This window comes from Pyrus communis, chromosome 9, assembly GCF_041283825.1.
Source record: "Pyrus communis isolate YQ-2024b chromosome 9, ASM4128382v1, whole genome shotgun sequence".
Taxonomy (NCBI): Eukaryota; Viridiplantae; Streptophyta; class Magnoliopsida; order Rosales; family Rosaceae; genus Pyrus; species Pyrus communis.
In genome coordinates, this window is record NC_142573.1 from 16,214,649 (window position 1) to 16,241,100 (window position 26,452).

At 36.3% G+C, this 26,452-nt stretch overlaps 2 protein-coding genes across 6 annotated transcripts; one reads left to right on the plus strand and one right to left on the minus strand.

Annotated features, from left to right (window-relative positions):
• Positions 1-3,379: 3,379 nt before the first annotated feature.
• On the plus strand, positions 3,380-8,491 carry LOC137738720 (translocase of chloroplast 34). 3 transcript variants are annotated; one of them, XM_088699461.1, is made up of 8 exons: positions 3,380-3,520; positions 4,423-4,542; positions 4,649-4,756; positions 4,857-4,981; positions 5,111-5,375; positions 7,706-7,774; positions 7,880-8,041; positions 8,134-8,491. In XM_088699461.1, exons 2-8 carry the CDS (start codon positions 4,444-4,446, stop codon positions 8,242-8,244), a joined length of 939 nt encoding a protein of 312 aa, XP_088555587.1. In that variant the 5' UTR covers positions 3,380-3,520; positions 4,423-4,443; the 3' UTR covers positions 8,245-8,491. The 3 variants fall into 3 exon arrangements, with proteins under 3 accessions (XP_088555587.1, XP_068334296.2, XP_088555588.1); XM_068478195.2 differs by having other exon boundaries at positions 3,402-3,499; XM_088699462.1 differs by lacking the exon at positions 3,380-3,520 and adding an exon at positions 3,923-3,980.
• Positions 8,492-9,045: 554 nt separating this feature from the next.
• LOC137738719 (chaperone protein dnaJ A6, chloroplastic) lies at positions 9,046-15,525 on the minus strand. Of its 3 annotated transcripts, none has more exons than XM_068478191.2 (9): positions 15,354-15,525; positions 15,180-15,221; positions 13,432-13,559; positions 12,985-13,126; positions 12,830-12,887; positions 11,817-11,859; positions 10,446-10,494; positions 10,284-10,364; positions 9,046-10,191 (listed from the first exon to the last, which is right to left on the minus strand). In XM_068478191.2, the coding sequence occupies exons 3-9, from the start codon at positions 13,536-13,538 to the stop codon at positions 9,340-9,342; spliced, it is 1,332 nt and encodes a 443-aa protein (XP_068334292.2). In that variant the 5' UTR covers positions 13,539-13,559; positions 15,180-15,221; positions 15,354-15,525; the 3' UTR covers positions 9,046-9,339. The 3 variants fall into 3 exon arrangements, with proteins under 3 accessions (XP_068334292.2, XP_068334293.2, XP_088555589.1); XM_068478192.2 differs by having other exon boundaries at positions 15,180-15,242; positions 15,354-15,523; XM_088699463.1 differs by lacking the exons at positions 15,180-15,221; positions 15,354-15,525 and adding an exon at positions 14,171-14,194.
• Positions 15,526-26,452: the final 10,927 nt, after the last annotated feature.

A 26,452-nucleotide genomic window follows, 5' to 3' on the forward strand; every position in this document is an offset into this window, starting at 1 on the left:
GTGACCCAGATCGGCTGCCTGGCAGGTTCACAATCAGGCGTTGGCGCTCAGGTCGGCTGCCCCGTAGTTGATAACGCCCTGGCCCGGCCCGGCCCGTTTACTTTTTATAATATTTGGAACCGACCCGTACCCGCCCCGAACCTACATTACTCGCCCTGACCCGCGGTTCCTCTACCCGTTTGCTCACCCCTACTTTGAGTTGGAAGGATTAAGGTGGAGGTGTCTTTTAAGTTTGCATATATTGGACAAGTGTATTTGTGATTCATGTTTCCCCAAGTATGAGCTGGCAAAATTTGGAGAAAAGATGTCAAATATGAAGTTACCTTATGGACATGTGCCCTATATTACTGTACAGTTGACACCTCATTACAATAGAGAAGAACCGGTCCTATTAAATTTTATCCATCTATATTATATTTAAAGGAAAACTAGTGAAAATGGTTTAAAAACTTTGAGTTTTAACGATAAGGACAAAATAAAGTGTCACATCCCGGCCCGGGGCGGATCACTTCCCGGGCCCGCTCCACCACCATAGCACGATATTGTCCGCTTTGGGCTTACCATTCCCTCACGGTTTTGTTTTTGGGAACTCACGAGCAACTTCCCAGTGGGTCACCCATCATGGGATTGCTCTAGCCCCATTCTCGCTTAACTTCGGAGTTCCTACGGAACCCGAAGCCAGTGAGCTCCCAAAAGGCCTCGTGCTAGGTAGAGATGGGAATATACATATAAGGATCACTCCCCTAGGTGACGTGGGATGTCACAATCCACCCCCCTTAGGGGCCCGACGTCCTCGTCGGCACACCACTGCCAAGGTTAGGCTCTGATACCAAACTGTCACATCCCCGCCCGGAGGGGGGACCACTTCCCGGGCCCGCTCCACCACCGTCGCACGATATTGTCTGCTTTGGGCCCCGACCACGCCCTCACGGTTTTTGTTTTTGGGAACTCACGAGCAACTTCCCAGTGGGTCACCCATCATGGGATTGCTCTAGCCCCCCTCTCGCTTAACTTCGGAGTTCCTACGGAACCCGAAGCCAGTGAGCTCCCAAAAGGCCTCGTGCTAGGTAGAGATTGGAATATACATATAAGGATCACTCCCCTAGGTGATGTGGGATGTCACATAAAGGGTAAAATGAATAGTACCATGTTTGACTTTTTAGTGTAAAAATGTGGTTTTCCATTAAAGTGAACAGTACCGCGGCCTTTTTGTTAAAACTCCCTATATTTAATGCATTTACATAGTTACTAAGTCTTGGAACCGACTTATATTGCTATAAATAGGAGATCCTCTCCATTTGTTTTCCAAAGGGAGCTAGCGTGCAATGCATGCTTTACAGCTCGTGTGTGTGTGTGTGTCCGTGTCTCGATATTTTGACATGATAAATATGTACGCATACTTGTATACGTACTTACATGTATCTATATATTTTATATATGATATATATGTCTATATGTGTGTGAGTGTGTGTGTGTGTAGTGAGATTAGAAAATAAAAGAGTGGAAGAAATACATGGAATTAGGTGTGGTCAAAAAGTTTCTTCAAGTATGTGGAGCTTAATTATTTCAATAATGATGTGGATCTTCGTTTTAGTTTTGGAATCGAGGTAGGTGAAATAACACAGACCTTTACGGAAATTGATTTTATTAAATTTCATGAAGTGTTATAATATTCTTAATCTTTTTGGTTGATTAATGTGGTTTGATATTAATTGGCTAACTACTTCAGTTAAGTGTTTACTTGTTATTGGTTATGGAATTATTGCTGAGATACTATTTGTTGAGAATATACTGTAATACATGGAAAAGATGAAATGACATTATTTGTGCATCACTCATGTTATGAGATGTGGTTGGAACTTCAGTGTTGAGATTGGAATTCGGGAAATGAGGCTATTTATTGTGAAACCAGTTCCAGGGGAACCCGGTGTGCACATTAGAATAGGATATCGGCGGAATAAATTGTCGATGTGGGTGATTTGGGTTAGAGATCAACGAATTAGATAAGATGACTAGCAAAAGGGGTTTATGAACTTGAGACATCGTATGGGGGTTAGTTTCTATAATAGAACATTCGAACTACCATTGCAGTGGTAAAATGCATGGTATGAGACATGCAGGTCTGCGTGTTTTATTATATAAATTAACAGGGGTAGTCGAAGAGAGGTTGCACTGCATTCATGCATTGTTATCAATAATGATTTGATATTTTGCTATATGATTCATGACACTTAATTTAGTATTGTTGCTTTACTATGGTAAAGTTATGTCTCTACTGAGCTGTTGAAGCTCATCCCTCTATTGTTATGCAGGTTTACATGCTAGACATTCATAGGGTAGGCAGGATGAGATCAAATTAGATTGGAGTAGAGAAAGTTTACTCATCTATTTACTGTAGGTTGTAAAGAATTCTTGATTTGTTTAAGAATCATGAATTATTTTTATAGGAGGAATTTATTTTCCAACTTGTTTCAATTTCCTTTTAATTATTTAGTTTTTAACTCATGTTTCGAATTTGGATTCGAGTTTTTATTACTGACTCCGGGTTCGGGATGTGACAATATAGGTGTTCAATAGAGAGTGAGTATTATATTGACGCATTGGTCACACTAGCTTCCATGACCAGTGGCTTCTTAAAAGTCCCTTCTAGATTCTTTATCATTAATATGTTGTTTAGATATTTAAGGAGAAAAACACAATAGAAAAGGAAAAAAAAAAGGCTAAAATGAATAGAAATATAATTTCGATTAAAATTATATCTTGACGACATAATGATCATATCTTCACGTCATAGTCAAAATTGATCATTTCAGCTACTAAAATTTGTAAAATTATTATGTTGCCAATTTTCTTAGGCATTTAAAGCAAGTTGCGTTGATACGTTTTGCTCGTAACAATAATGTCGACATATTATTGATGACATGCCAACAACTTATCGTTTGATAATAACATACATCAGTTCCATGGCAAGACTAGAAACATATAAAGCAACCCAAACCAATACTCTCTTGATTCTATTAAGATAAATGCCAAGGAGGTCGCTCAAAAATGAGATTTTTAATGACTTATGACACCTTATAATTTAATGTTAAATCTCGTGTCAATTTTATAAATTATTATGCAAAAGAAATGAGATGACAGATATTACAGTCTCACTTCAAGTGAGAATCCCATTAGCTGCAAGTACAAAAATCAATGCGCATAACATAAATAATATTGTTCGTTCAAAAAAAAAAAGAAAAAAAAAATCCATGCACATGAATATTTCATTAATTTCACCGACCCACGACCCTTGAAAAAGAAAATAATGAAACAATTAAGCCGAGCGAACGACAATAAAATAAAGGAAACGACACCAATTTTGTTTTATCCGGGAATTGAGATTGCAACAAAGGTACCATACTTATCCTCACCATACCCGCCTCTCTCTCCCTCCCTCCCTCTAGCTGGTTCCTCCATCTGTGTCTCCCACGTCTTAATACCAGTCAACAGGGTAAAAGTAGGTCTCTATCTTTCGGAGGTATTTCTCTTTAAATTTCAATTCTTTGCTTCATTTTCAGCCTAAAATAGTAAAATTCATCACCACAGACACCATGTTCAATTCTGATATCTGGGGTTTTGTGTAAATTGTCTGTGGGTTTGGTGCTTCAAAGGGTTTATCTGAATTTAGTCCATGTGGGTTTGGCAAGGAACGTTCTACGATTTTTAATGCTCTATAGAAAAACTTATCACCATTCAGTTCATACACTTTGAAGTTAATTTATCTGGTTACTGCCAAGCGAATGTTGCCTGCTAGCTAAGAATTTGTATGCGTGGTGTTGATTATATCACTTAGAGTTGCAGCAATTTACTGCAAATTGTATAGCATTGCTTTCAAATTTACAGCTAGTGAAATTCCTTTGTTAATTTGAATTCAGGGATTAGACGAAGCCAACAGATTGTTGTTGGGGTTGTCAAGTAAAATCAAATTAGGGGATAAGGTAAAGGTCGTTCATTTACTAATTCCATTGGGTGCTTGGTTGGTTTTTATCGAAGCGCTGAGGAAGATTTAAAGCTCAGTGCTTTGTCTTCCCATTTATTGAAAACAAATTTTGAAGGGTCGATTAGTCCTATCTACTATTCTGTATTAAGCTGCGCTTCAAAATACTTGATTTCTGACACCTCAGATACTTGAGGCCCGTTCGTTGTCAGATTGGTTTTATTTTGGCCAGAGATATAAGGGAAATGTGTGGGAGTAAGGATGGTTGAATAAGGGTGGTGGGAGGAATGAAGGAGAATATATGAAACAAAAACTTGAAAAAGGAAACTACTTCGTACGAAAACTAAAAACCAAAAACAAAACTGTTATCAAATGGACCCTTCATTACCCAAAAAGAAAACATTACTATAGTATTTAGTTTTATTTCCATGTTTTGTTTTCAGCGCTAGAACGGAGATTGAGCCATGGCATCCCAGATGACTAGAGAATGGGCTGGAATAAATAGCTTCGCACCCGCCACTCAAACTAAGTTGCTTGAATTGCTGGGAAAACTCAAGCAAGAGGTTCATTTTCTTGCTATTTTAGTTTAGTACTCAAATTCAATTTATCTTTTTTCTATTTGTGTAATTAAATTTTAACTTTCTTTACTCTTGTGCGGTGCATGTATAGAATGTGAACAGTTTGACTGTTCTAGTGATGGGGAAAGGTGGGGTTGGAAAATCATCCACTGTCAATTCGCTCCTTGGTGAAAGGGCTGTTCCCATCAGTCCTTTTCAGGTTTTTTTTTGTCTTGCTTTTGTTTTAGTCTGGATTCAGTTGATTCTTTTGTTTGCCTTTGTAAGTACTCTTTGGATTTTTGTTTGTTGTTTCTATCTAGTCTGAAGGAACGAGACCTTTGATGTTTTCACGTTCAAGGGCAGGGTTTACATTAAACATCATTGACACCCCTGGGCTCATAGAAGGAGGATATGTTAGTGACATGGCTCTTAATAATATTAAAAGGTTAGCTCATGCTTTATGTTTTTTAAAATCTTTTCAGTCTCTTGTGGAAATGCACTGCGGGCTCTTGTTCAAGAATTTTTTTGATAATACTAATTGACTATAAGTTCTATTGGTGGTATTCTTGAGCAGTTTCCTTTTGAATAAGACCGTAGACGTTCTACTCTATGTGGATCGATTGGATGCTTATAGGGTGGACAACCTGGATAAGGAGGTTGTCAAAGCCATAACAGATAGTTTCGGTAAGGGAATATGGAATAGGGCTTTGGTTGTTCTAACACATGCTCAGCTCTCACCACCAGATGGTTATGCTTATGATGACTTTGTCTCCAAAAGATCTGAGGCTCTTCTAAAAATTGTCCGTCTTGGTGCTGGATTGAAAAAACAGGATGCACAGGTGAGCAATCTCTTCCTCCCAAGTTTAGGCAGTGTTTTAAGTTCCATATCTTCCTCCTTTTTTTTTTTTTTTTTTTTTTTTTTTTTGGATGTAATTGGCATTATGGTTATTTCGTTGAAGGCACAAGGCAGGAACTTTTAATGTCCTGTTAGACTATTAATCTGAAAGTACGTGAACTGTGTGAAGGGTAGATTTTTCTTTTTGGTAATGCATGAGCTTCAGATAGGGAAGAGAAATACTCAACATTCTGGTTTATGCGACAAGGACGCTTAAACCTTTGCAGGACATGCCTTTGTTACTTGTGTTTTTTTGTTTTTTTTTTTGGGGGGGGGGGGGGGGGTGGGGGTGGTTGTGATGTGTGGGGTAGGTGCAAGTAGTTTCCATGCTTAAGACCTGGAAATTAGATGAATATGATAGATTTTGTGTCTGACCGTGTTGAATGATATGCATGACTATTTCATAAGGAGGTTCTAGCTCACCCCAAAATCTTCAAAATAGTTGTTCTGAATTATGTATATGGTCATGTTTACATAGGTTTTTTATGTCGGAGCTTGATGCCTAGACAGAAGGGTAATTTTATGGGATTAAATTGGGACACGAAATATTGTAGTAGTGTCTTGTGAATTATGTATATGTTCATATTTGTCCTTTATAAAAGAAAAAAAAAATGTAGTCTTCCCCATAACTGCAGGGTTACATCAAGGCTCATCCTTAAGTCCTTACCTTTTTGCATTGGTAATGGATGAGTTAACGGGACACATTCAAGATGATATTCCTTGGTGTATCCTTTTCGTAGACGATATAGTGTTAATACATGAAACTCAGGAAGGGGTAAATGCGAAGCTTAACCTTTGGAGAGAAGTGTTGGAATTTAAAGGTCTTCGCCTAAGCCGATCAAGGACAGAATATATGGAGTGCAAGTTCAGTGCAAATGGAGGCCAAAATGAGTTAGGGGTGAGGATCGAAGATCAGGAAGTACCAAAGAGCAACCGCTTTCGCTACCTAGGATCTATCTTGCAAAAGAACAGAGAATTAGATGGAGACCTCAACCATAGAATACAAGCTGGATGGATGAAGTGGAAGAGTGCACCGTATGCCACTGAAGCTCAAGGGAAAATTTTATAGGATGGCAATAAGGCTAGCGATGTTGTATGGCACGAAATTTTGGACGGTGAAGCATCAACACGTACATAAAATGGGTGTAGTGGAGATAAGGATGCTTCGTTGGATGTGTGGGCACACGAGAAAGGATAAGATTAGGAATGATGATATCCGAGGTAAAGTAGGTGTAGCCGAAATTGAAGGAAAGATGAGAGAAAATCGGTTACGGTGGTTTGGACATGTGCAAAGAAGGCCTACTGACGCTCTGGTTAGAAGATGCAACTACGGGACAGAGGTCGAGGGCCGAAGGGGTAGAGGAAGACCTAGGAAAGCTTTGGAAGAGACTCTAAGAAAAGAGTACTTGGAACTAACGGAGGACATGACACAGAACCGAGCGCAATGGCGTTCTAGGATTCATATAGCCGACCCCACTTAGTGGGAAAATGCTTTGTTGTTGTTGTTGTTGTTGCTGCTTACCTTTACTGGGTTCCATGAGTTTCTTGTGCTTTTGATGAATTTGATGTATGACTTAAGTTTTCAATCCATCCTTTGTTTTATATTTCTAAAGTGACAATTATTTTGTTTGTTATGGTATGTACCAACAATACATCAATGTGAAGTTGAGGGGATGGGGGCGATACATATGTAAACTAGAGTATTCTACCAGGTGTAGGATTGGTTGCTGAGTTGCTGCATACCACTTGCAATTAAGTGGTGGCATGATGGGACCCCAGTGTGTAACTATTGAGTTCATTAATGCGTCTTAATTTATACTAAACCTTCAAATAAATACACGTCAAATTTGGCTTTGTATGTGAATACACTAATAGCTATGAGGTTTATGTTATCATGCTAGGAGTCTGGACTTCAAATTTCACTTGATGTTCAGAAGTGAATTGAAGTCTAAGAAGTGGTAATTATAATTTCTAATGATTTAGAAGGAACGGGAAGATTTATGAAGTAGAATACCATAACAGGAGTTTTGTTTGGGTGTCATACTTTTTCTATGGGGTAAGATATTTATACACGCTTTGCTCAATCTCGTGTTTCTCTTTTGCTTTACTTTTAAAATAGAAGATAAAGGTTTCAAGTTATGTTAATCCATCTTACAAGTAATGGTGAATGGCGGAAACAAATTCGTTCTTTCATTTTGAATTACTTTTCCAGGAAGGCCTTGTGTGCTTGCAAAGCCTTTCATATTTCTGAAAGTGTTACTGTATTCTCTCTAGGCTTCGACTATTCCTGTTGTTTTGGTTGAGAACAGTGGGAGATGTAACAAGAATGAAAATGACGAAAAGGTTAGTTATTTTCCTCATGTCATGACTCAGGCTTACAGTTGTTCTTCCTGAAATACAGTTGTGTATCATTCCATCTTTGTTTGGTTGGCTGTTGTTCGGTAACAGGTTCTTCCAAATGGAACTGCTTGGATATCTCATTTAGTCCAAACAATGACGGAAGTTATCTTGAACGGAAGCAAGTCTATTCATGTCGACAAGAAATTGATCGAGGGACCGAACCCCAATGATAAGGGGAAGTTGTTAATCCCTCTCTTTTTAGCGATCCAGGTGAGCTTCCGTTTTAATACCTGGAGTGCTTATCTTTTTTCCATTGATGCAGGGACTAATATCTATATTCATTTGTCTTTTAATGTGAATAGTATTTCTGTGTCATTAAGCCGATAGAACGAGCAATCAAGAGTGATATTGCGAAAGAGAGTAGACCATCATGGGAGATGCGGGATTCTGGTGCGGCCGGTCGCAAATTCTGATTTGGTTTTGGTCGGTCCATCTCTTCTCTTGAAAGTTTTACTGGTGTCTTGTGCTTCCCAATGCAGTCATCCCTGTTTTTCCCTTCGTTCTCTTTTTTTTCCGGTAGCAGTTAAAATAGTCGGTATTTGTATGTCGAGGCTTTTCGATCTGGTCTTTGAGGAAGCAGATTTTGTACTGTAATTAGCACATCCTTTAATATTATTTGTATTACCCTTTCTATTTAGTGTTGCCTGTGTTTTTTAAAAAGCTACCGTTTCTGCTTATTATTTCCTGTTTACGTCACCAGGATAATAGAATTTGTGTTTACCTGAAAGTAGGGTTCGATTGTCGGATTGAATGAATGTGGTGTTGCGGCTGCCCAGAAATTAACTGATTTAATTTTGAAGAACCTGTTATAAATTAATTGATTTAGTTGTGGGGCTCACACTATATCGAATTTCAACGATCTAAACCATCTATTTCAAGTTGGACATCATATAGATCATCCTTGCAAAATATCAGCCAAATCGAAAATATTTGAAACACCTAATTGAGTTCAAATAAATTAACTAACACTATGCTCTATAAAAAACAATGAAATTTCATTGTGATAATTGAATAGACAAATGTTTTCGGATAAAATGAAATTTTTGCAAGAATGATCTATTAATTGAGACTTGCAAAATAAACAGTTTGGATCATTGCATTGAAATTTGACGTAGAATGAACCCTACAACTAGTCCCCATTTTTACCCAAAAATGGGGAACACTTTCGATAAAAGGCCTATATATATATATAACACTCGTTGCACCTTAAACTGTTATGAAGAAAACATTCCTTGTAACATCATATAATTTATGTTTAATCCCAAAGAATAAATAAGCATTAGGTTGAAAATACATGGTATGAGAAAACAAACTAGTGTCCTACCTACGACTACAGATATGATCCCCTCACAAAACTAAATCAAAATTGCTGCGGTCCACAATGCGCATCAAGGAAGAATATAAACGAACTGACGGGGCCAGTTCTGTATCGATGGAATAAAGAACCACAAAAGAAACTACCTCCGGGGCCAGTTCTGTATCGATGAAACAAAGGGCCACAAAAGAAACTACCTCCGGCTTGCAGCCTTGCCCTTGCTTAGACTCGCAAGTTCTTCGACAAGCTTTTTCTCATCGGTGCTCAATCTCTTTGGGATTTCGACCTGCACGCGGACGAGCTGGTCACCTCTCATGTTGCTTTTGTTTAAGAGGGGAACGCCTTTCTTAGCCATCACAAGGGTCGTGTTCGGTTGGGTGCCAGCTGGAATCTTCAAATCAACCATCCCGTCCACTGTTGGAACCTTAATTGTAGTTCCCAAAATTGCATCTATATAAGATACCTTGCAGGAGTACAATATGTTGGTATCATCACGTTTGAGGATTGGGTCTGAGATGACATCTATAATAACAAATAGGTCACCAGGAGACCCGCCCTGTCTTCCAGCATTACCCTCATTTCGGACTCTTAAACGGCTCCCAGAGTCCACACCAGCTGGAACTTTCAGACTGATCCGCTTTGTCCTCCTCACCCGACCATCCCCAGAGCAAGTGTTACAAGGGATGGATGTTTCCCCAGTCCCACCGCATGCTGAGCACGTCATGACCTGTTGGAAGACACCTAACGGAGTCCTTGCTGATTGAACAACCTGACCTTGCCCACCACATGTGCTGCATCTGGATGCCTTGGTGCCTGGTTTAGCACCAGAACCATTGCAAGTCCCGCAGCTCTCCAACCTGCTAATTTCAATCTCCTTTTCAACCCCAAAAACTGCTTCCTTGAAGTTCAAGACAAGATTATAATATTCATCCTGGCCATCAACCGCTCGACTCCTAGAACCCCTGCCCCCCATTCCGCCCATCCCACCCATACCGCCCATGCCCTCAAATAGGGACTCGAACAGATCAAACGGATTGCTGAAATCCTGAAACATCACAGTTCATCGTCCCACTGTAAGAAAGTAGAGATGCAAATGAAGAGATAATATTCCCCATCATCAGTTTGAAAGGTACTTACCCCAGTACCCATACCAGCACCTTTAATTCCAGCCTCTCCATACTTGTCATATAGCGATCGTTTTTCGTCATCAGACAAGACCTGCAAAGATTAATAAATTTAATATAACTACTATAATAGTCGCCACCAGGTCAATGATACCTTTCAAAGCCATGCTTTTACCTCATATGCATTACTGATTTCCTTGAATTTTGTTTCTGCCCCTGGTTCCCTGCAACAAAGAACATACAGTTCCCACAAAATGAAAACAGAGAACACATACCACATAGATTGATAAACTAAATTGAACAGTTTTCGCCTTGCTAAACAGATATACATAGGTAGGATATCAAACCTCATATATCCAGACATGATTACATGTCTCGACATAGAGATGAGGTGGGCCAACACATCAACTTTAAAAAATCCGGACATGATTATATCTCCATCATTTCTATGACAGAGTGTTTGCAAAAAGATTCACATGTACTGCCCAATTAGATTATTTGTCCTGAATCCTGAGGTAGATCTATAAACATGGACATTTTGCTCAGACGGAATAGCTTCCACCATTTTAGGGGAAAAAAAAAACAAAATTTATAGCTGTGCATCCCGAGCTAGAGATGTAAAACTCAGCCCAACCTCAATGCTTCAATCATGTTTTGTGTCCTTAAATTTAAGGTTCCTCTTACCGAACCCCTTTTCAGGAATAAATAAAATATTACAAAACAAGCCAAGAAAACTCACTAAACTAAATTCTCTCCCAGTCATTCAGCATGGGTGGTGAGATGAGGAGCAGAGGAATTTTGGCCAGATTCTGGTCCACCAATTTTAAAACAGCCACATAGCCCCAAGAAAATAGACAGCAAGTGATTTCTCACAAGCTGCCCTTTTCACATCCACACTTGTTTTCCCACTTTACAAATATTCATTTGAACTTTAATTTGCTCTACCGAACCCCTAATGCATTTTCTTCGCAAGCCTAAGACTTAAATCACAAGTTGCTAAATCCCAAAAACATATGACATCTCTAGCAGCTTTAGCTTTACCGCATCAGCACAGATCCCAAATTCTAAAGATGAAACAAACTAGTATTAGAATGTGCCTCTCATCATTTCTAGCCCATCATCATCATCACAAACCTTTAAACTGACTTGAATAGGGAAAAAGGAAAAAAAGAACACTTAAAAGATCTCTACTATTGACAAAGGATATGAATATAGCCAAGGTCTTGGGAGAATATTCTTCTGCATATAAAAGAATAAAGTAACCATGAACCTTCAAGCATTCTGTCCTAAAATTCTACGGGCTGACTACTAAGTGTGTACATACTATCCAGCACTATATTACATGTCCAAAACTCTAATGGAAACTGAGCACGTAGGGATCCATCTTATGTTCTTAACATTCAATTGCAACATAATGAACTGAGATAACCCTCTTTTTATAGGACCAAATACAGAGAATAACGGGTAGATAGTAACATTAAGGGAGAGGAGAAAAAACAAAGGGTAAGCACTACTAGTCAAAAATTAGCTGGCACAACTGACTCACTTGTTTACATCTGGATGATAACTTCTTGCAAGCTTCCGATAAGCTGAAAAGTGAGACATATGCAGAAGAAAAATTAGATGACGATAATCCAGAAGAAGAAAAAAAATAACACAAGAAAACCCCAAAAACCACAAACCATGATTTATTCAACGCTTGAAGCCACTAATTATAAGTTATTCGATCTTTCAAGCACACAAACATCACAATAGATGCTTTATGTATCCAAAGAATGATAGAAGCTAAATTTTATTCTCTGACTTGTACAAATACCAAAGCATTTCACATATTAGGTTCCAATATGAAGGCTTACTTTGTAATGTATGTTAATTACAGCCATCCAATCGTAAAGATAATATGAAATCCCCAAAAAAACTTTAGAACACATGGAATATCTAGAAGATGTCATTGTAATTTTTAAAAACCTCATCTCAAGAGGGTGGAGAATGTCACATATCATAAAAAATAAAGCTTACAACCAAGTTACATTGGGTCAAAGATTCCTATGAATGAGAAAACTCATTCTCCAACTACTTCAAATAGCTGCCTATTCCTTACTTCTTCACCCCCACAAGGAAAAAATTATGCATTTCTTCTTGGTCGAAGAAGTGACGCAGATCATCACAATAGAAAACAGTCCTCATACAGTAGAGGTGTTCCTATTATATTTCCCAGCTCTACAAATCCAGGATTTGGGGGTCCTCCATCCATACGAAGAACAAAGAGTATTATTCATTCAACTAGTTAGACTGCACACATGCAATATATTCCTTCGTGCACTTTTACCCATACATACATGTGGGGGAAGAATGAGATAAACATGCCAGGCTAAGGGAGAAGTAAGAACTGGATATCATACTATGCAAGCAATTAGCTCTATAAATAGATATAGAGTTTAGGTTTTTTGAATCTCAAATCCATAAAAATGATGAGAAAAGCACATCAAACAAACAGAAACAATGCACATACAATAGTTTACAAGGAAAAAAGAAGAAAGAAAATACAAGTGTAGATACCGCTTTTAATTTCTGATTTACTCGCATTTCTTGACACCCCGAGAACAGAATAAAAGTCCTGGATGTAAGAATGCATGAAACAGTAAATGAGTATTCATTCATTAGACCTCTTAATTCATGGAAGAAAAAGTCCGACCAATGTTTGTTATACTCACAGAATCTGCTCTAACTATAAATCTTGTTCCCCTGCTGCGATGTGAAGTTTGAGATGGGCCTGCACAGAATAGAGCATTCAAGGAATCCCGAGAGAACAAGCTTGAATTTGGTGCCCCCAAATAGCCTATTTTGTTTGAAACACTGCATTCAAAATGATACTTCAAATAATACTGTAAAAACATTCAAAATGATACTTCAAATAATACTGTAAAAACAATCTAAAAGATGCTGGTAGCTTGTTAAGCAGATGTACTTTAATTTAGAAATAGAAACCAAAACAAAATGAGAGGAACAGATATAGCATACATAGAAGAAATGACAACAGGTTATAGTTTTTCATTCAAAATGATAGTCAAAATTGATAGGAATATAATCAGAACTTATAAATGGAGTCAATGGCATTCCTAAGGCTCTTAAATAAAATAAAAATAAAAATAAGAACCTACCAACATTGAGATGTGAGGACTTTGTTTATGGCATAGGGCCTTAGCTTGGTCTGGGGACGAATGCCCCATTGAGCAACCCATTTACTTCCACAAGGAATAATTGCCATTCAGTGAACTTTCTGTGAGCACTGAGCAGAAGCAAACACACTATATCAGAAATTTTTGAATTTCAACCAAAACATACTTGGAGCCAACTCTTATTGAATGAAATAGTTCAGTAAGTGACTATTCAGAGAAGGTGTGAAAAACAATAAAGGACAAAATGGCCACAACACAAATGGAGAGAGAAGAGCCGAAGGAGGACTAGTCAACCTAGCAAAGGCCCGACGTACAAAACCTCTTCTTTCTCTCAACATTCTTCCCCTCTTATCTCATCTTTTTAGTTTATTACAAGTATTGAAGCGTCCTTTGTTATTATTATACTACTATTAAAAAAAAAAAAAAAAAAAAAAAAAAAAAAAAAATTGTAAACCTCCTTCTAATTTAAACCTTCCATTTTATTAATAGCGCATTTTCCCCCACCTTGCACGATGATTCACATTTATTAGGTTGCCAGCTCCTTTCTGTCTCCCATTCTCAGTATCCATTTTAACTTTTTTTCACTATGTGATAAAATTCTTAAAACTTAAAAATTTGGAGTAGCACTATTGACATCCTCCAATCCTATTTCACCACCCACCACCCACCACCATACTCAGCCTTGTTCAAATATTAAAAGATTCTAACCGACTCATCTCACCACTTGATATTCCTCAAATTTTCCCTTCGTATTCTTCCCCCCGACCATAATCCCAATGTTTACTCAGAATGACAGCGGCCATGGACGCGATCCCATCAGGGGAAGGTCACACTTTCTCTCTCTCTCCCACCATTAGCTAATCTTTCTTCTCTAATGGATTCTAATAACGGTGGGCACATGTTCTTCTTGGCGCTACCATTTAGAGAAGTAATCATCACATGCACATAAGCTTGTGATGAGATTTCTTTTATTTTAAGCAGCAATAATAAGTACCAAATCCAATAATTAGAATTATACAGTTAATGTTGCAATGTGGCAAAACTCTTCTGGCATAAAGGCATTAAACAATTTAAAGTAACAGGCGTGGCCACGGTGGATATGCGTTAAGCAATTCCATATCAATGTACAAATGTAATTAATTCTTCTTTTTTTAAGTTGGGCCGTGAAAAATTGTTTGAACGGCAATAACGCCACCCCAAAAATTACTATTGAAAGAATACCCATTTCCTTGCCATAAACCCCAAAATTTTGTACATGCAATCTTCAATTAGCCATTTACCTTCTTAGTGAATCTCTAAACTTTCTCTCTCCAACACATAAGCACAAAGCTCCGAGTCATCATCGGGTTTCATTAACTTACAAAAATGAACTCAAATGCGCCCCCTTTATCTTAAGAAGACGTTTTTGTTTTTTTTTTTTTTTCTTGATTTTTGTGGCAAAGGTTATACTAATGGATTGACTCAAATGCATTGACTTCAAAGGTTCCAAAGGTTATACTAATATAAACGCGAATAGTTCGAAACAAATAATTCAGAAGTAAAACATATAGATATGGATAGTCTGATTGAATTGCAGAAGCTAAGAAAAGCTTGAAAATTGAAGAAAATGGCACCAAACTCAAGTATCTCAATTGGTAGGTAAGAAAAAAATATTTACAATTCCAATGACAAATTAACACAGAGCAGAGCATCGAACCTGAGGGGGACGAAAGGGAGAAAATTGAAATTACCTGATATGCGATGCGAACCGCTAACCCAGTGCTCAAAGAACCCTAGCAATGGAGCACACAAAGCTAACAAAATATCAGAAAATAAGTAAAATTAAGTAAATTTGGGAAACGAAATTGTTGAAACCCTAACGACGGAGACAGAGAGAGAGAGAGCGCGCGAGAGAGAGAGATTACAGAGAGAATTGTGGCGGAGCAGTGGTGGACGGCGGCGGTGTGGGGCGCACAAGAGAAGCAGAGAGAGAGAGAGGGTATGGATGGCGCGGAAGTGAGGACCCCAAAGTGAGCGAAGTGTTGGACTGGGAGTGGATGAGAATATGAGATTGCGTGGCTACAACAACCGAACCGAACTCAACAAGTGCCAAACGCTGCGTTTTAGGGCCAAACAAATTCACTTCACTTGGGTCCAAACAAATCAAAACGACATCTCAGGATTATTCCAAAATAATCTAGTTTTCTAATTCACAATGTTTAACTTTATTATTTAAGTCATTTAGTATTATCGTCTAATGATATTCTTCTTCATTTGTAAATAAAAAATGCTTAAATACGACAAGATAATGTTTGCATCCTTCTTGTCACTATATACCATTTAAATAGAAATAGTTTTTCAAACCATAAAAAATAAAAATAAAAAATAAAAAATAAAAGACGAAGGTCTTTGAGTTGTTTACTTACATTTGTAATAAGAGTGCAGTTATTAACAAGTGTCTTAAAGCCTTATTGGTCATCAAGTTGAAGTTAAGTTGTTGAATTCATGGTTTTGCTTGCAGAAATTAGATTTAAAAGCGTGCTTTTTTTGTTAGTTTACGGCCTTATATATTTAGCAACGGATAACGTGTCAGAATTACGGAAGAACCAAATCAAGATTGTTGTATTGATTATATAGTTCTTTTCATATGCATGGGGCAAAATATTATTTGACAATTACGTTTATTATTCCTCTAAAGTATGACAAGGTGAAAGCTCTCACAACTGCTTTACAAGAATCATAAACGTAGTTGTTGGCAAAATTTTGTGTAATGCGTCAAGAACTAGATAACCAATACCACAATCTTGATTTCGTTCTTCCATAAATTTGACCCGATATCCATTGCTAAATATATGATGCCGTGAACTCACAAAAAAACACTTTTAATCCAATTTCTGCAATCAAAACTAGTATTATTAGTCCAACAGTTCAACTTCAACTTGATGACTAATAGTTCATAAGACACTTACTAAAAACTCAACTCTTATTAGTATATATTGCATGTAGAAATAAAATTTATGAAGAAATAAAACCCAAACAAAAGTCAGGAACTTTAATGAGTAGAAATTGTGAAGGGTTTAGATAAATAGATCTTAAATTTATTTACTGCATTTGTTACTCCTAATATTTCATAATCTAGACTAGTTAACTTTTTATATTTTTCTCTAAATATTCCACTAGCTAACTTTTGCTAATAAAATAGCTCCCCAACCAATTTCTAACGCATCAGCTTGAAGAACTATGTAGTCATCCTCTAATGGCAAGGATAAATCTAGTTTGTATTTATTTTTTCTTTTATTCTTTTAACTAATTCTACATCTTCTTTATTGAATTTTATATTTCCTATGTTACTTGTTTTCTGATATAGGCTACTAATTTCTCTACATAAATTCTGAATAAAGGGTCTTGCATAATTTAGTTTTCCTAAAATGCTTCGTAATAATTTTTTATCTTCTAATTTGTCAGGCATTTCTAATATTCCTTTACTAATATGAGGTTGTAATTTAATTTTTCCTTTGCCTATTTTTACATCTAGAAATTCTATATACTCTTGAGCTAATATTATTTTTCTCTTATAATCAAACCTTGTTCTAAAAATTTTGTAAACACTTGATAAAGATGTTCATCTAAATCTTTACTAAAGACTAAAATATCGTCAATATATACTATGCAAAATTCTGAATATGGTTTTATATTAAAAATATTGTCCATTTTTCTTTGAAAATTTAAAGGAGCATTTTTTAATCCAAAAGGTAAGACTAACCATTCAAAGTGTCCTTCGCTACAGCTAAAGGCTGTCCATGGAATACTTTCTTTATCTAATTTAATTTTCTAAAATCCCGATTTAATATCGAATTTACTAAATTTATTAGTATTTCTTTTGTAGGAATCTTATATCCGTCCGACCAAGTATTATCATTTAGTCTTTGGTAATTTATTACCATTCTTGCTTTATCTCTTAAAATATCTGCTCTCTTTCTTACCATAAAGGCTGCATATCTATGTGGACTACTACTCCTTTGTTTTACTCCTAACTTTAATTTTGTCTTGCCAAATTTGCTTTTGCTAATAAATATATTATTTTCCTCTGTTTCATATTGTTCGTCTAATTCAAAATCATTTTCTGGCAATATTAATTTCATATTTTCTATGCCTTGTCGACTGAATGTTACACGTTTTAACTATATCAAAACAACTCTAATCTTGGACCCAAGCCCAAATATTTGTTTTATTTATTTATTATTATTGTGGGATTACTTTCCCTTCAAAATGCAAAGTACTTTTGCATTTAATGCTCCCAGCAATCAAGAGAAAATATGTGGGTTCGGTATCTTCGACAAGATTTTGGGTCATGTATTGTCCGTATAAGGCCCAAAACTTAACCTGCCCCCTTAAACTTAATTAAGCCATTAATCATGCCTTTGTTAAGTTTAAACTATTTTCTGAATAGCCACAAATTCGAATTTGGAAAGATACACACGATCAAGTGTGGTTTTTGTTGGATGCAGGATCCACACAAATTTTCTGCTGAAAGTGAGTGATGAACTCTTGTTAATTTAAAGGTGCCTTAGTCAAGCCTTGAGTAGGCCCTTAAGCTGTCTTGTAAAAATGGTTGTTTAAGGCGTGCCACTAAAAATGGTTGTTTTTTCTTGAATAGACCCTTTATTCTTAAAGACATTCCACAGGTCCACCTAATTAAAACACAACTTACAAGAAAAATACTAAAGCCTTCTTGAATAAACGTTTCCCTTTATGCATGCATCATGCTTTGTTTCATTTTTTGAAGTACTTAACGGAATGGACAAAATTTCCTTAAATACTCATCAGAAATCAAAACATTAGAGTAAAAAACAGCCAACATGAGTTTGGAACTTGCATCACTACAAAAGAAATATTGAGTCCTATGCCTATTATGTAAGAACAAGTTCAAAGATGTCGCTGCAAATGACTCTGGTTCCGATGATAGTACATCGTCAGAGGATGGGATACTTGATTTTCTTTAAGCCTTGGATTTCCTTTGTATCTTGTAATATTATTTTCGGACCTTTTGCATTGGGACCCCGACCTTAAAGTTTTGGATCTACCATGTATAATTTTTGAAGTATTTAATTGATGCATTATTGCATTAGTTTTATTTCCTTTTAATTTTTTTCGTTTGTGATTAAGCATTTAAAATAAAAGGAATTCTTTTCAATACAAATTATTCACAAAGAAAGTATAGACAGTAAGTAATACATGTAGTGAATATTGAATTGAAATTGATATTAATTGTACTAAAAATACAAAATAAGTCGAATTCATACATAAATGGACTGAAATCAATTGATAGAGCACATATCGGATTGGATTCAAGACCATCAAATTGGTTTAGAGTTGCTTCAGGTTCACTAGTTCCTGAGACAACATGAATGAAACAAGTAAAAACAGAGAGCTTTGGTCTAAAGTTCTTCCCATTGAAGATATTTTTTTTGTTTGTTTTTTATTTACGGTTGCTTTCCCTTCAAAAGGCAACGCCTCTTGCATTTAATGCAGCCAACGGTCGAGAGAAAATCTGGGTTTGGTATCTTTGACAAGTCATAATTAGTTTAATCCTTATTTCTTGAGACAAATAAAAGTGACGTGACAATTTCAATAATTTTAATTTTCAATCACTCGGATTCAATTTCTCACAATTTCAGGTTGGGTTTATAACTTAATAAACTAATATTACAATAAAGTAACAATGATTCTGCATAAAGTAACAAAGTAATTCTGCATGGAGTAATAAATTGATTTTGTATAATTTAATAAACTGATCCTGTATAACGTAATAAAGTAACAAAATGATTCTGCATAAACCCTAAACTCTAAACCCTAAACCCTAAACCCTTATCCCTTACAATAAAGTAACGAAGTCATTCTGCATAAAGTAACAAATTGATTTTGCATGAAGTAACAAATTGATTCTGCATGAAGTAATAAACTAATTATGTATAATGTAATAAACTGATTCCGCATGATCATTTTGCTACTTCATGCAGAATTAGTTTGTTACTTCATGCCGAATTAGTTTGTTACGTTACGTTATTGGGATGGACCAAACATGTCCAGTAACAATCTCTTATTCTCACTTAACTTCGTATTGCCCCATTAGACCCTTCAGTTGGCCATCATAAGAGCACTTTTTTCTCCTATGCCTCGACTATAAAATCGGCAGCTCCATCAATCTCCAGATCCATATCATATGGGAAGTCACCGGGAGCATAATTCTGCTCTGAAGAGGTTGCCACTTCTTCGTCATAAGCATCTCTCCCAAAATTTTAGTTGACTTATGCATCTGGTATTCTTCTTTCCCCATGAAATCAGGGTACATCTTTGGCTTTAGATGTGTTGGTAAGGCAACAGTCTTTCCAGTTTTTGTAAAATCAACTGCTAATGCTGTATACTTAGCTAGTTGAAGGCAATTTTCATCCATAGCCCCTTAATCACTAAGGTTAGCATGAACCTTACGTGCATGCCATATGGCCCCAAGGTTCTCATTCACCATGCTATCCACAAAACAATCTATAATATGCTGCGAAATAAACATAATGACAGTAATAAGATATGAAAAACATAGGGATTGAAATAAAATAGTGTAAATCAGACAAATGAACACAATTTATTTAGAATGTAAACCTAATATAAATGAACAAAGCTTATCAAGAATGAAGGAACGTTCATAGATAATGGGAAGTTGATTCGTGAAGGACGCATGGAGAGATCCACGATGGGTGTGATGTGATATAAGATAGCACACAAATTAAAACCCTATGATTGTAGTATATGAAAGTAGGGATCATTTTAGGCCAGGGATTAGAAGAGATGCTAATCTACACAATTTAAACTCTAAAACACTAAACTAGACTCAAAAGGGTGATTTGGATGAATTCTAACTTAACTTTGACTCAAAACACTTAAAAACACAAGTTTAGACAGATTTTAACTAAGTTGACACAACAAAGTAAGCGGGGGGGGGGGGGGGGGGGATTGGTTTTGACGAATTTAAAATAAAACAAACAGATTTAAAGACTTAAACAACTTTGGATGAAATTAGGTGAATTTATGGGTGATAAGCTAGCTAGAGAATCCTTTTCCACACACGACACACTTGCATACAAATTGATTTCCAGTTGCTTTTCCAATAAACCATGAACCTCAACACCCCAGATTAACCGTGAACAGTACTAAGTAACACTCAGATTTTCCTTAAGTCATTGAATTGGATGGAATACGCATTGGCAACCAAATTATTCTTCAAAAGTCCCCTACATGAACAACATAATAGAGATACAATCAAAGATCATTAAGCTTTGTGAAAATCATAAGCATTGACAAGACATTCGTAACTATGAACAACATGATACTCCTGCTAGGAATTCACTTAACACGATTGTGACTTGCAACCTCCACTACTTATGAATATAAGTTCATAATGATTAGGTGAAACTCCCTTATATTTTAGCATCAAATTCATGCATGCAAACTAAGCAGGCCCTCTTAATCAACACACAAGAATAAGTTCTTAATCAAACAGTTAAGTAAATTGCATTCACAATTTATGAAATCACAACTGGAAGTAATCAATTCATATTGCAAATATAATCATGGTTTCAAAGTCTCCTCTAACTAAAACAAATTTACTTCCTCATGTTCGCAAAACAAAGATAATTAAATTTAAACATTGAAAACAAAAAATAGAATACACCTAGAAACGCTTTAACAATCCAACGTCTTAAATGGCAAGCACGGCTCCAGGTGGCTCCTCTTTCCTTCCTTGCTGCACACAATGGGGATTTTCTGAATTTAGGCTCTTGAGGTGTGATGGATGGTGTGGTGATCTGATGGTAGAAGGTGGTGATCTGATTTGTGCGGCATAATGAGGTATTTATAGGCTAGGGTTCACACAATTTCTGAAGGGAAAAAGATTGCACAATCCTAGGGGAAAAGAACTAGGGTTACACGGCATAGACCATGGGGAAACGGATTCAAAACCTGTAGCAATGAATAGGCCTTTTAGAAAGGGCATTGTGGCAGATTTCTAGAAGGAAAAGGATGAAATATGTGGCACAAACTTAAGCACGAAAATAGGGCTTCTAGAACCTGATATTTAGGTGATTTAATGTGAAAAGGAGTCCTCTTTGCAGCTGGAATTAAGGTGGAACAAGATTAGGTTAGGATAAGATAAGATAAGGTTGTTTGGATAATGTTCCATGTTTCTTGCTCTTTCCTTATCTTCTTTATCTTAAACTTGTTTCTCCAAATTTGTAGCATGTTCCTAGCCTCTTTTGACTTCAAATTCGTTCATCCACCTTACTCCATATGCAAGCTATCCATTCCAAGCCTAAAACTGCTCCAAATAGCTCCAAAATGCACTTTCTTGCCTCTTTTGCCATTAGGACCTACAAACACACAAAAATAGCTTAAAACACTATAATAAATGGAAACTAACTATGTATATGCAAGAAAACAAGCTAACTAAGTTGCATAAATATGCTCCTATCAGGGTGATCATGCTTTTATAGTTATAATATATATTTAACTTTTAAGTAAACTGTTGTGCAAGGTGGCTTGAGGCATTTTTAGCAGAAACCTCTCTATATATGTAACTTTTGTAAACTGCTGTACAAGGTTGCTTAAGCCATCTTTAGCCAAGGTTCTAAAAAACGTTAGGCACTGGTAGGGCGGCGGGTTGGGGCCTAGTGCCTAGTGCCTAGGTGCCTAGGTGCCTAGGCAGGGGGACCTAAGCGTATTTGAGTAAGTTTAATATATATTGTATAAAAAGGTGCCTATTTATATTTTAAAAAAATACATAATTGTGTTGGGATACATAAATTGATAGATGACGTATAAATTATAAAGTATTAGAACATATTGAAAATATAGGGAACAAACATATAATGAGTGTTCATTCAAGTATTCAACAAGTCTCTTACATTTTAACGATAAAATAAAATGCAAAATAAAAGTTATAGATTTTTTGTTTAAGTGAGAATCGCGACCTAGACAGATTTAGGCGGGCTAGACGGACACCTATAGTGGGTCTAGGTGCATTTTTTTAATTTTTAAACACCTAGGGAATAATTGGGGCAGTGGCCAGCCGCCTAGCGCCTAGGCGCTAGGCAATGCTAGGCGGAGATTTTTAGAATAGTATCTTTAGCAGAGACCTATATATATTTTCAAATAAACTGTTGTACAAGGTAGCTCGAGCCATCTTTAGCAGAAACTTACATATATTGTTATGATTCAGTTTAGCCATATGATATGATTTAATGTATCACAAAGTCAAGTGAACATAGAGAGAAACCCTAAGCCTTGTGAACAGAGAGAGAGAAACCTTAACCCCTACGATGACTCACTTGATGAAAAGATCTTAGTGAAGGAAAATATACATCGTTTAATTGTTATAGACTACAATGTGCTAGATGCATCAAAAGACTATAATCCTTTTTCAGAAGATTTAACCTTTTTTGATTGTGAGGGAATGACTAGTGATGAAGTAGAAAGGATCAAGGACAAGTGATACATTTGTGTAAAATGTTCATTTGCATGACTTGTTGCACTTGGAACCTAGGTTGCACGGACACTCTAAAAGCCCAAAGTGTCGGACACTTTGACACTCATGCTAATGTTATTGGTTATGAATGTTCTAAAACTCATGCTAATGTAATAAAATCCTCATCAGGAATGTCATCGTATTGATCATGTTTATTTTGTCATCTTTTGTCTTCAAGTATCTTTTTCAGTCCATTTGCATAACTATTCTCGTGATTCATAAGTATAGTTGCAATTTGAGCTCTTTTGGAAAATACTTCTTCCTTCTAAAAGGTGGCTTCTATTGGTTTGCCCTCTTGCACTTGGTTTGCAAATTGAATGACAAATATACCACAATCCAATCTGCATTTTCTTTTTGGAAAAACAAATAAGTATGACAGATAATGAGATCATATTATAACATGTGATGACATATTAAAAGTGAAAAATGAAACTATTTTTGAAACTGGATCATGACACTATTTTGCATACTGTAAATTTATACCATATTTTTCCCATAATGATTTTGTTTTTTGTTCTTTTTGTGTTTTATTTTGCATATAATTTAATTGGATCACAGATAAGTACTGAAAAAAATGGAACTATTTTTTGTTTGTAACACTGTTTTGCAAACTGAAACTATCTCTGAAACTATATTATGACACTATTTTGCAAAGTCTAAATTTATAATATATTTTCCTAGAATGATTTCGTTTTCTGTTTTCTATGTCTCATTTCCATATATTTGTAGTTAGATGACATATATTTACTGAAAAAATAAATTATTTGTTGATTTGTAATACTGTTTCGTAAAGTGTAAAGAGTGAAAAATTAACATTTCTAAAACTTCTTATGACATTATTTTGCAAATTGCAAAATGCAAATTGCAAACTATTTTTCAAGTACGAGTCTTGTGTTTGTATATATGATTTTCATGGTCCTTATGTGTTTGAATCAGTGGTGAAGCCACGTGAGGGCGAGGAGTGGCGGCCGCCGCTCCCCTCGCTGGGAAACACCACTGGAGAGCTGGGTTCGTGACTCCCCTCACACCTCGCCGGAAAACCATGGTTCATCTTCTCTTCTCTTTTTGTTGGGCAATCTGTTCTGCTGCGGGCAGAGCAGCAGATTGCTGTTATTTTTTTTTTAAATCCAGGCCAAAACATTGTCGTTTTGGGCCTGGTAAAAAAATTAAAATTTTTAAAACAAAACGGCGCCGTTTTGTATATTTGAATTAAAAAAAAAAATATTATAAAGGCGCCCCCCCTGGGGTTCCCCTTTACTTCCTATCCCTCCCGTCCCGTGCCGTTCACCAATCAAGACAGAGAGAGAGCAAAGCTGCTCCCCAAAATCCCCAGCAGCCAAGCCAACCAACGCCAACCATTCCCCTTTAATTTCTGTAGGCTAATTTTTGTTAGAGCCTTCACAAGCCACACTCCAGCTTAAGCCGTCGACTTCCACCATTTAAATGTATAATCCCTAACCCTAATTAATTATTTAATAAAAATTTCATTTAATTGGTATAGAATCATATGGTAATGCACTAATATGGTTATTGGTTATTGATTTTTGATGTGAATCATATGCTTCTATGATTATTGATATGAAATTATGAAATTATTTTTTAGGGTGAAAATTAAAATTTGAATTCTTGAATCTTGATGATTAGTTGTATTGATGAGAATATGATTAGTTGAATTGAAATTTTATTTATTGAATAATTTGTATGTTTATTGGTATTGATTAATTGAATTGTTGGTTGGTTGGATTAGTTATTATGCATACTATAGTATAGTCTACTTTAGGATTAAGAGTCTAAGAATTTTTATTTCTTTCCATTTTACAGTTACGTGATGGAACGATACTATAAGAAACAATGCTTAAATCCTTCTTCAAACATTTCGGGTAGTCCTTCTCCTTCAAATATTCCGAGTAGTCCTCCTCCTCCTCATTCTTCAAATATTCCAAGAAGTCATCCTTCAAATATTCCAAGTAGGTCACAACAAAGTGAGGTCATTGAGTTTGATGAAATATTGGCTAATCTTCCTGCAGACCCTGCACATAGACATCGAATGCTTGATTATCCATCTAATTATAGTGAAGCAATTCGTAGACACTATCTTCAAATTGATACTTGTCAACCTAGAGACCACATCATGCCAAGAAAGGTTAGCGACAATTGATGTTTACATTGAGAAATATGTATTTGCTTTTATTGATAATGAGCCTATTATGTAACGTTTTCATGATGAATGACGGAAGGAAGATACAGATGAATGAAGGAAGATACAAATTTTGTTGTTGCCATGTTTTTGACTCATTTTCTGACATTACGTAGAATGAAGCATCAATTATGTTGGCGTCGATTGCCCCATTCACAAACAATGATGTCAGATCTGTTTTTAGGACAACAAGCTCAGTTGCCATGGACCCTTGCCTTGGTTGCATCCAGAAGTAGTCCCTATGTAAGAAAATAAAAAGTATTATATATGTGTGTGTGTGTGTATACACATGTATTAAGTTATGATTAATAATGTAAACTTACATTTTCTCTTGTCTGTAATATTCCTTGAAATTTTCTTTTGTCTCATCTTCAAGTAAATTGTAAGCCCTTGTTGATGCAGGTAGATGATAGCGTTTGTCAAGCTTTTCCTTTATTTGCTTTGGCTTCTTTGGAGGGTTCTTTGCAGGCTTCATTGCTGTTTCTTTAGCAATTGGATTCAAGGGTGATTGAACCTTTGGCTGCTCATTTCCTTTCTCAATTATTGGTTCCAATGGTTAGCTTTGTGACGGAACAATTGAAGGGCTTTCACTGTCACTCATAGCATAGATGTATTTGGCCTTTTTTTTTTGTTTTTTTTTCTAGATGGGGATATGATCATAGTGTGGATCGACATTTGGTTTACGATCATCCCTCTTTCGTATATTTTTTACTAGTGTTCTTGTCTTCTTCTTGGCAGTTTCTTTTCCTTAATCTTCAGGATCCTTGCTAGTTGGAGTATGCATTTGAACATCTTGTTGAACTCCAGAGCTCCCTTTTGCAGTGGCAGTGTCTTTTCTTTCATGCTCTTGATCCTCCTCATTTTCATCTGGATCATGATCAATTGCATGCCTTTGTTTTGGATCCTCCATAGCCACATCATTTTCAGTTGCATTCTCTTGAACTGGATCCTCGGTAACAGTATCCTTATCATGTGCATGCTCCTCAACTCGATCATCATTATCTGGATCTTCTTCAGGTGGTTCCTCATTTTCTGGATCCTTGAAATTTTGATCTTCCTTTGTTGAAGCATTTAGATCTGGTACTATTGGTTGCTTTTCCAGTAGCTTCTTCTTCAAACTTCCAATTTCATCCAGAAGTTTATTTACTTTCATAGAAGTTGCTGAGTTCTTTAATTGCAACTGTCTCTTTTCAAATTTCATTGAACTAATCTTCTGCTTGTCCTTATGTCATTCTTGTATAAGCTTTTCAATG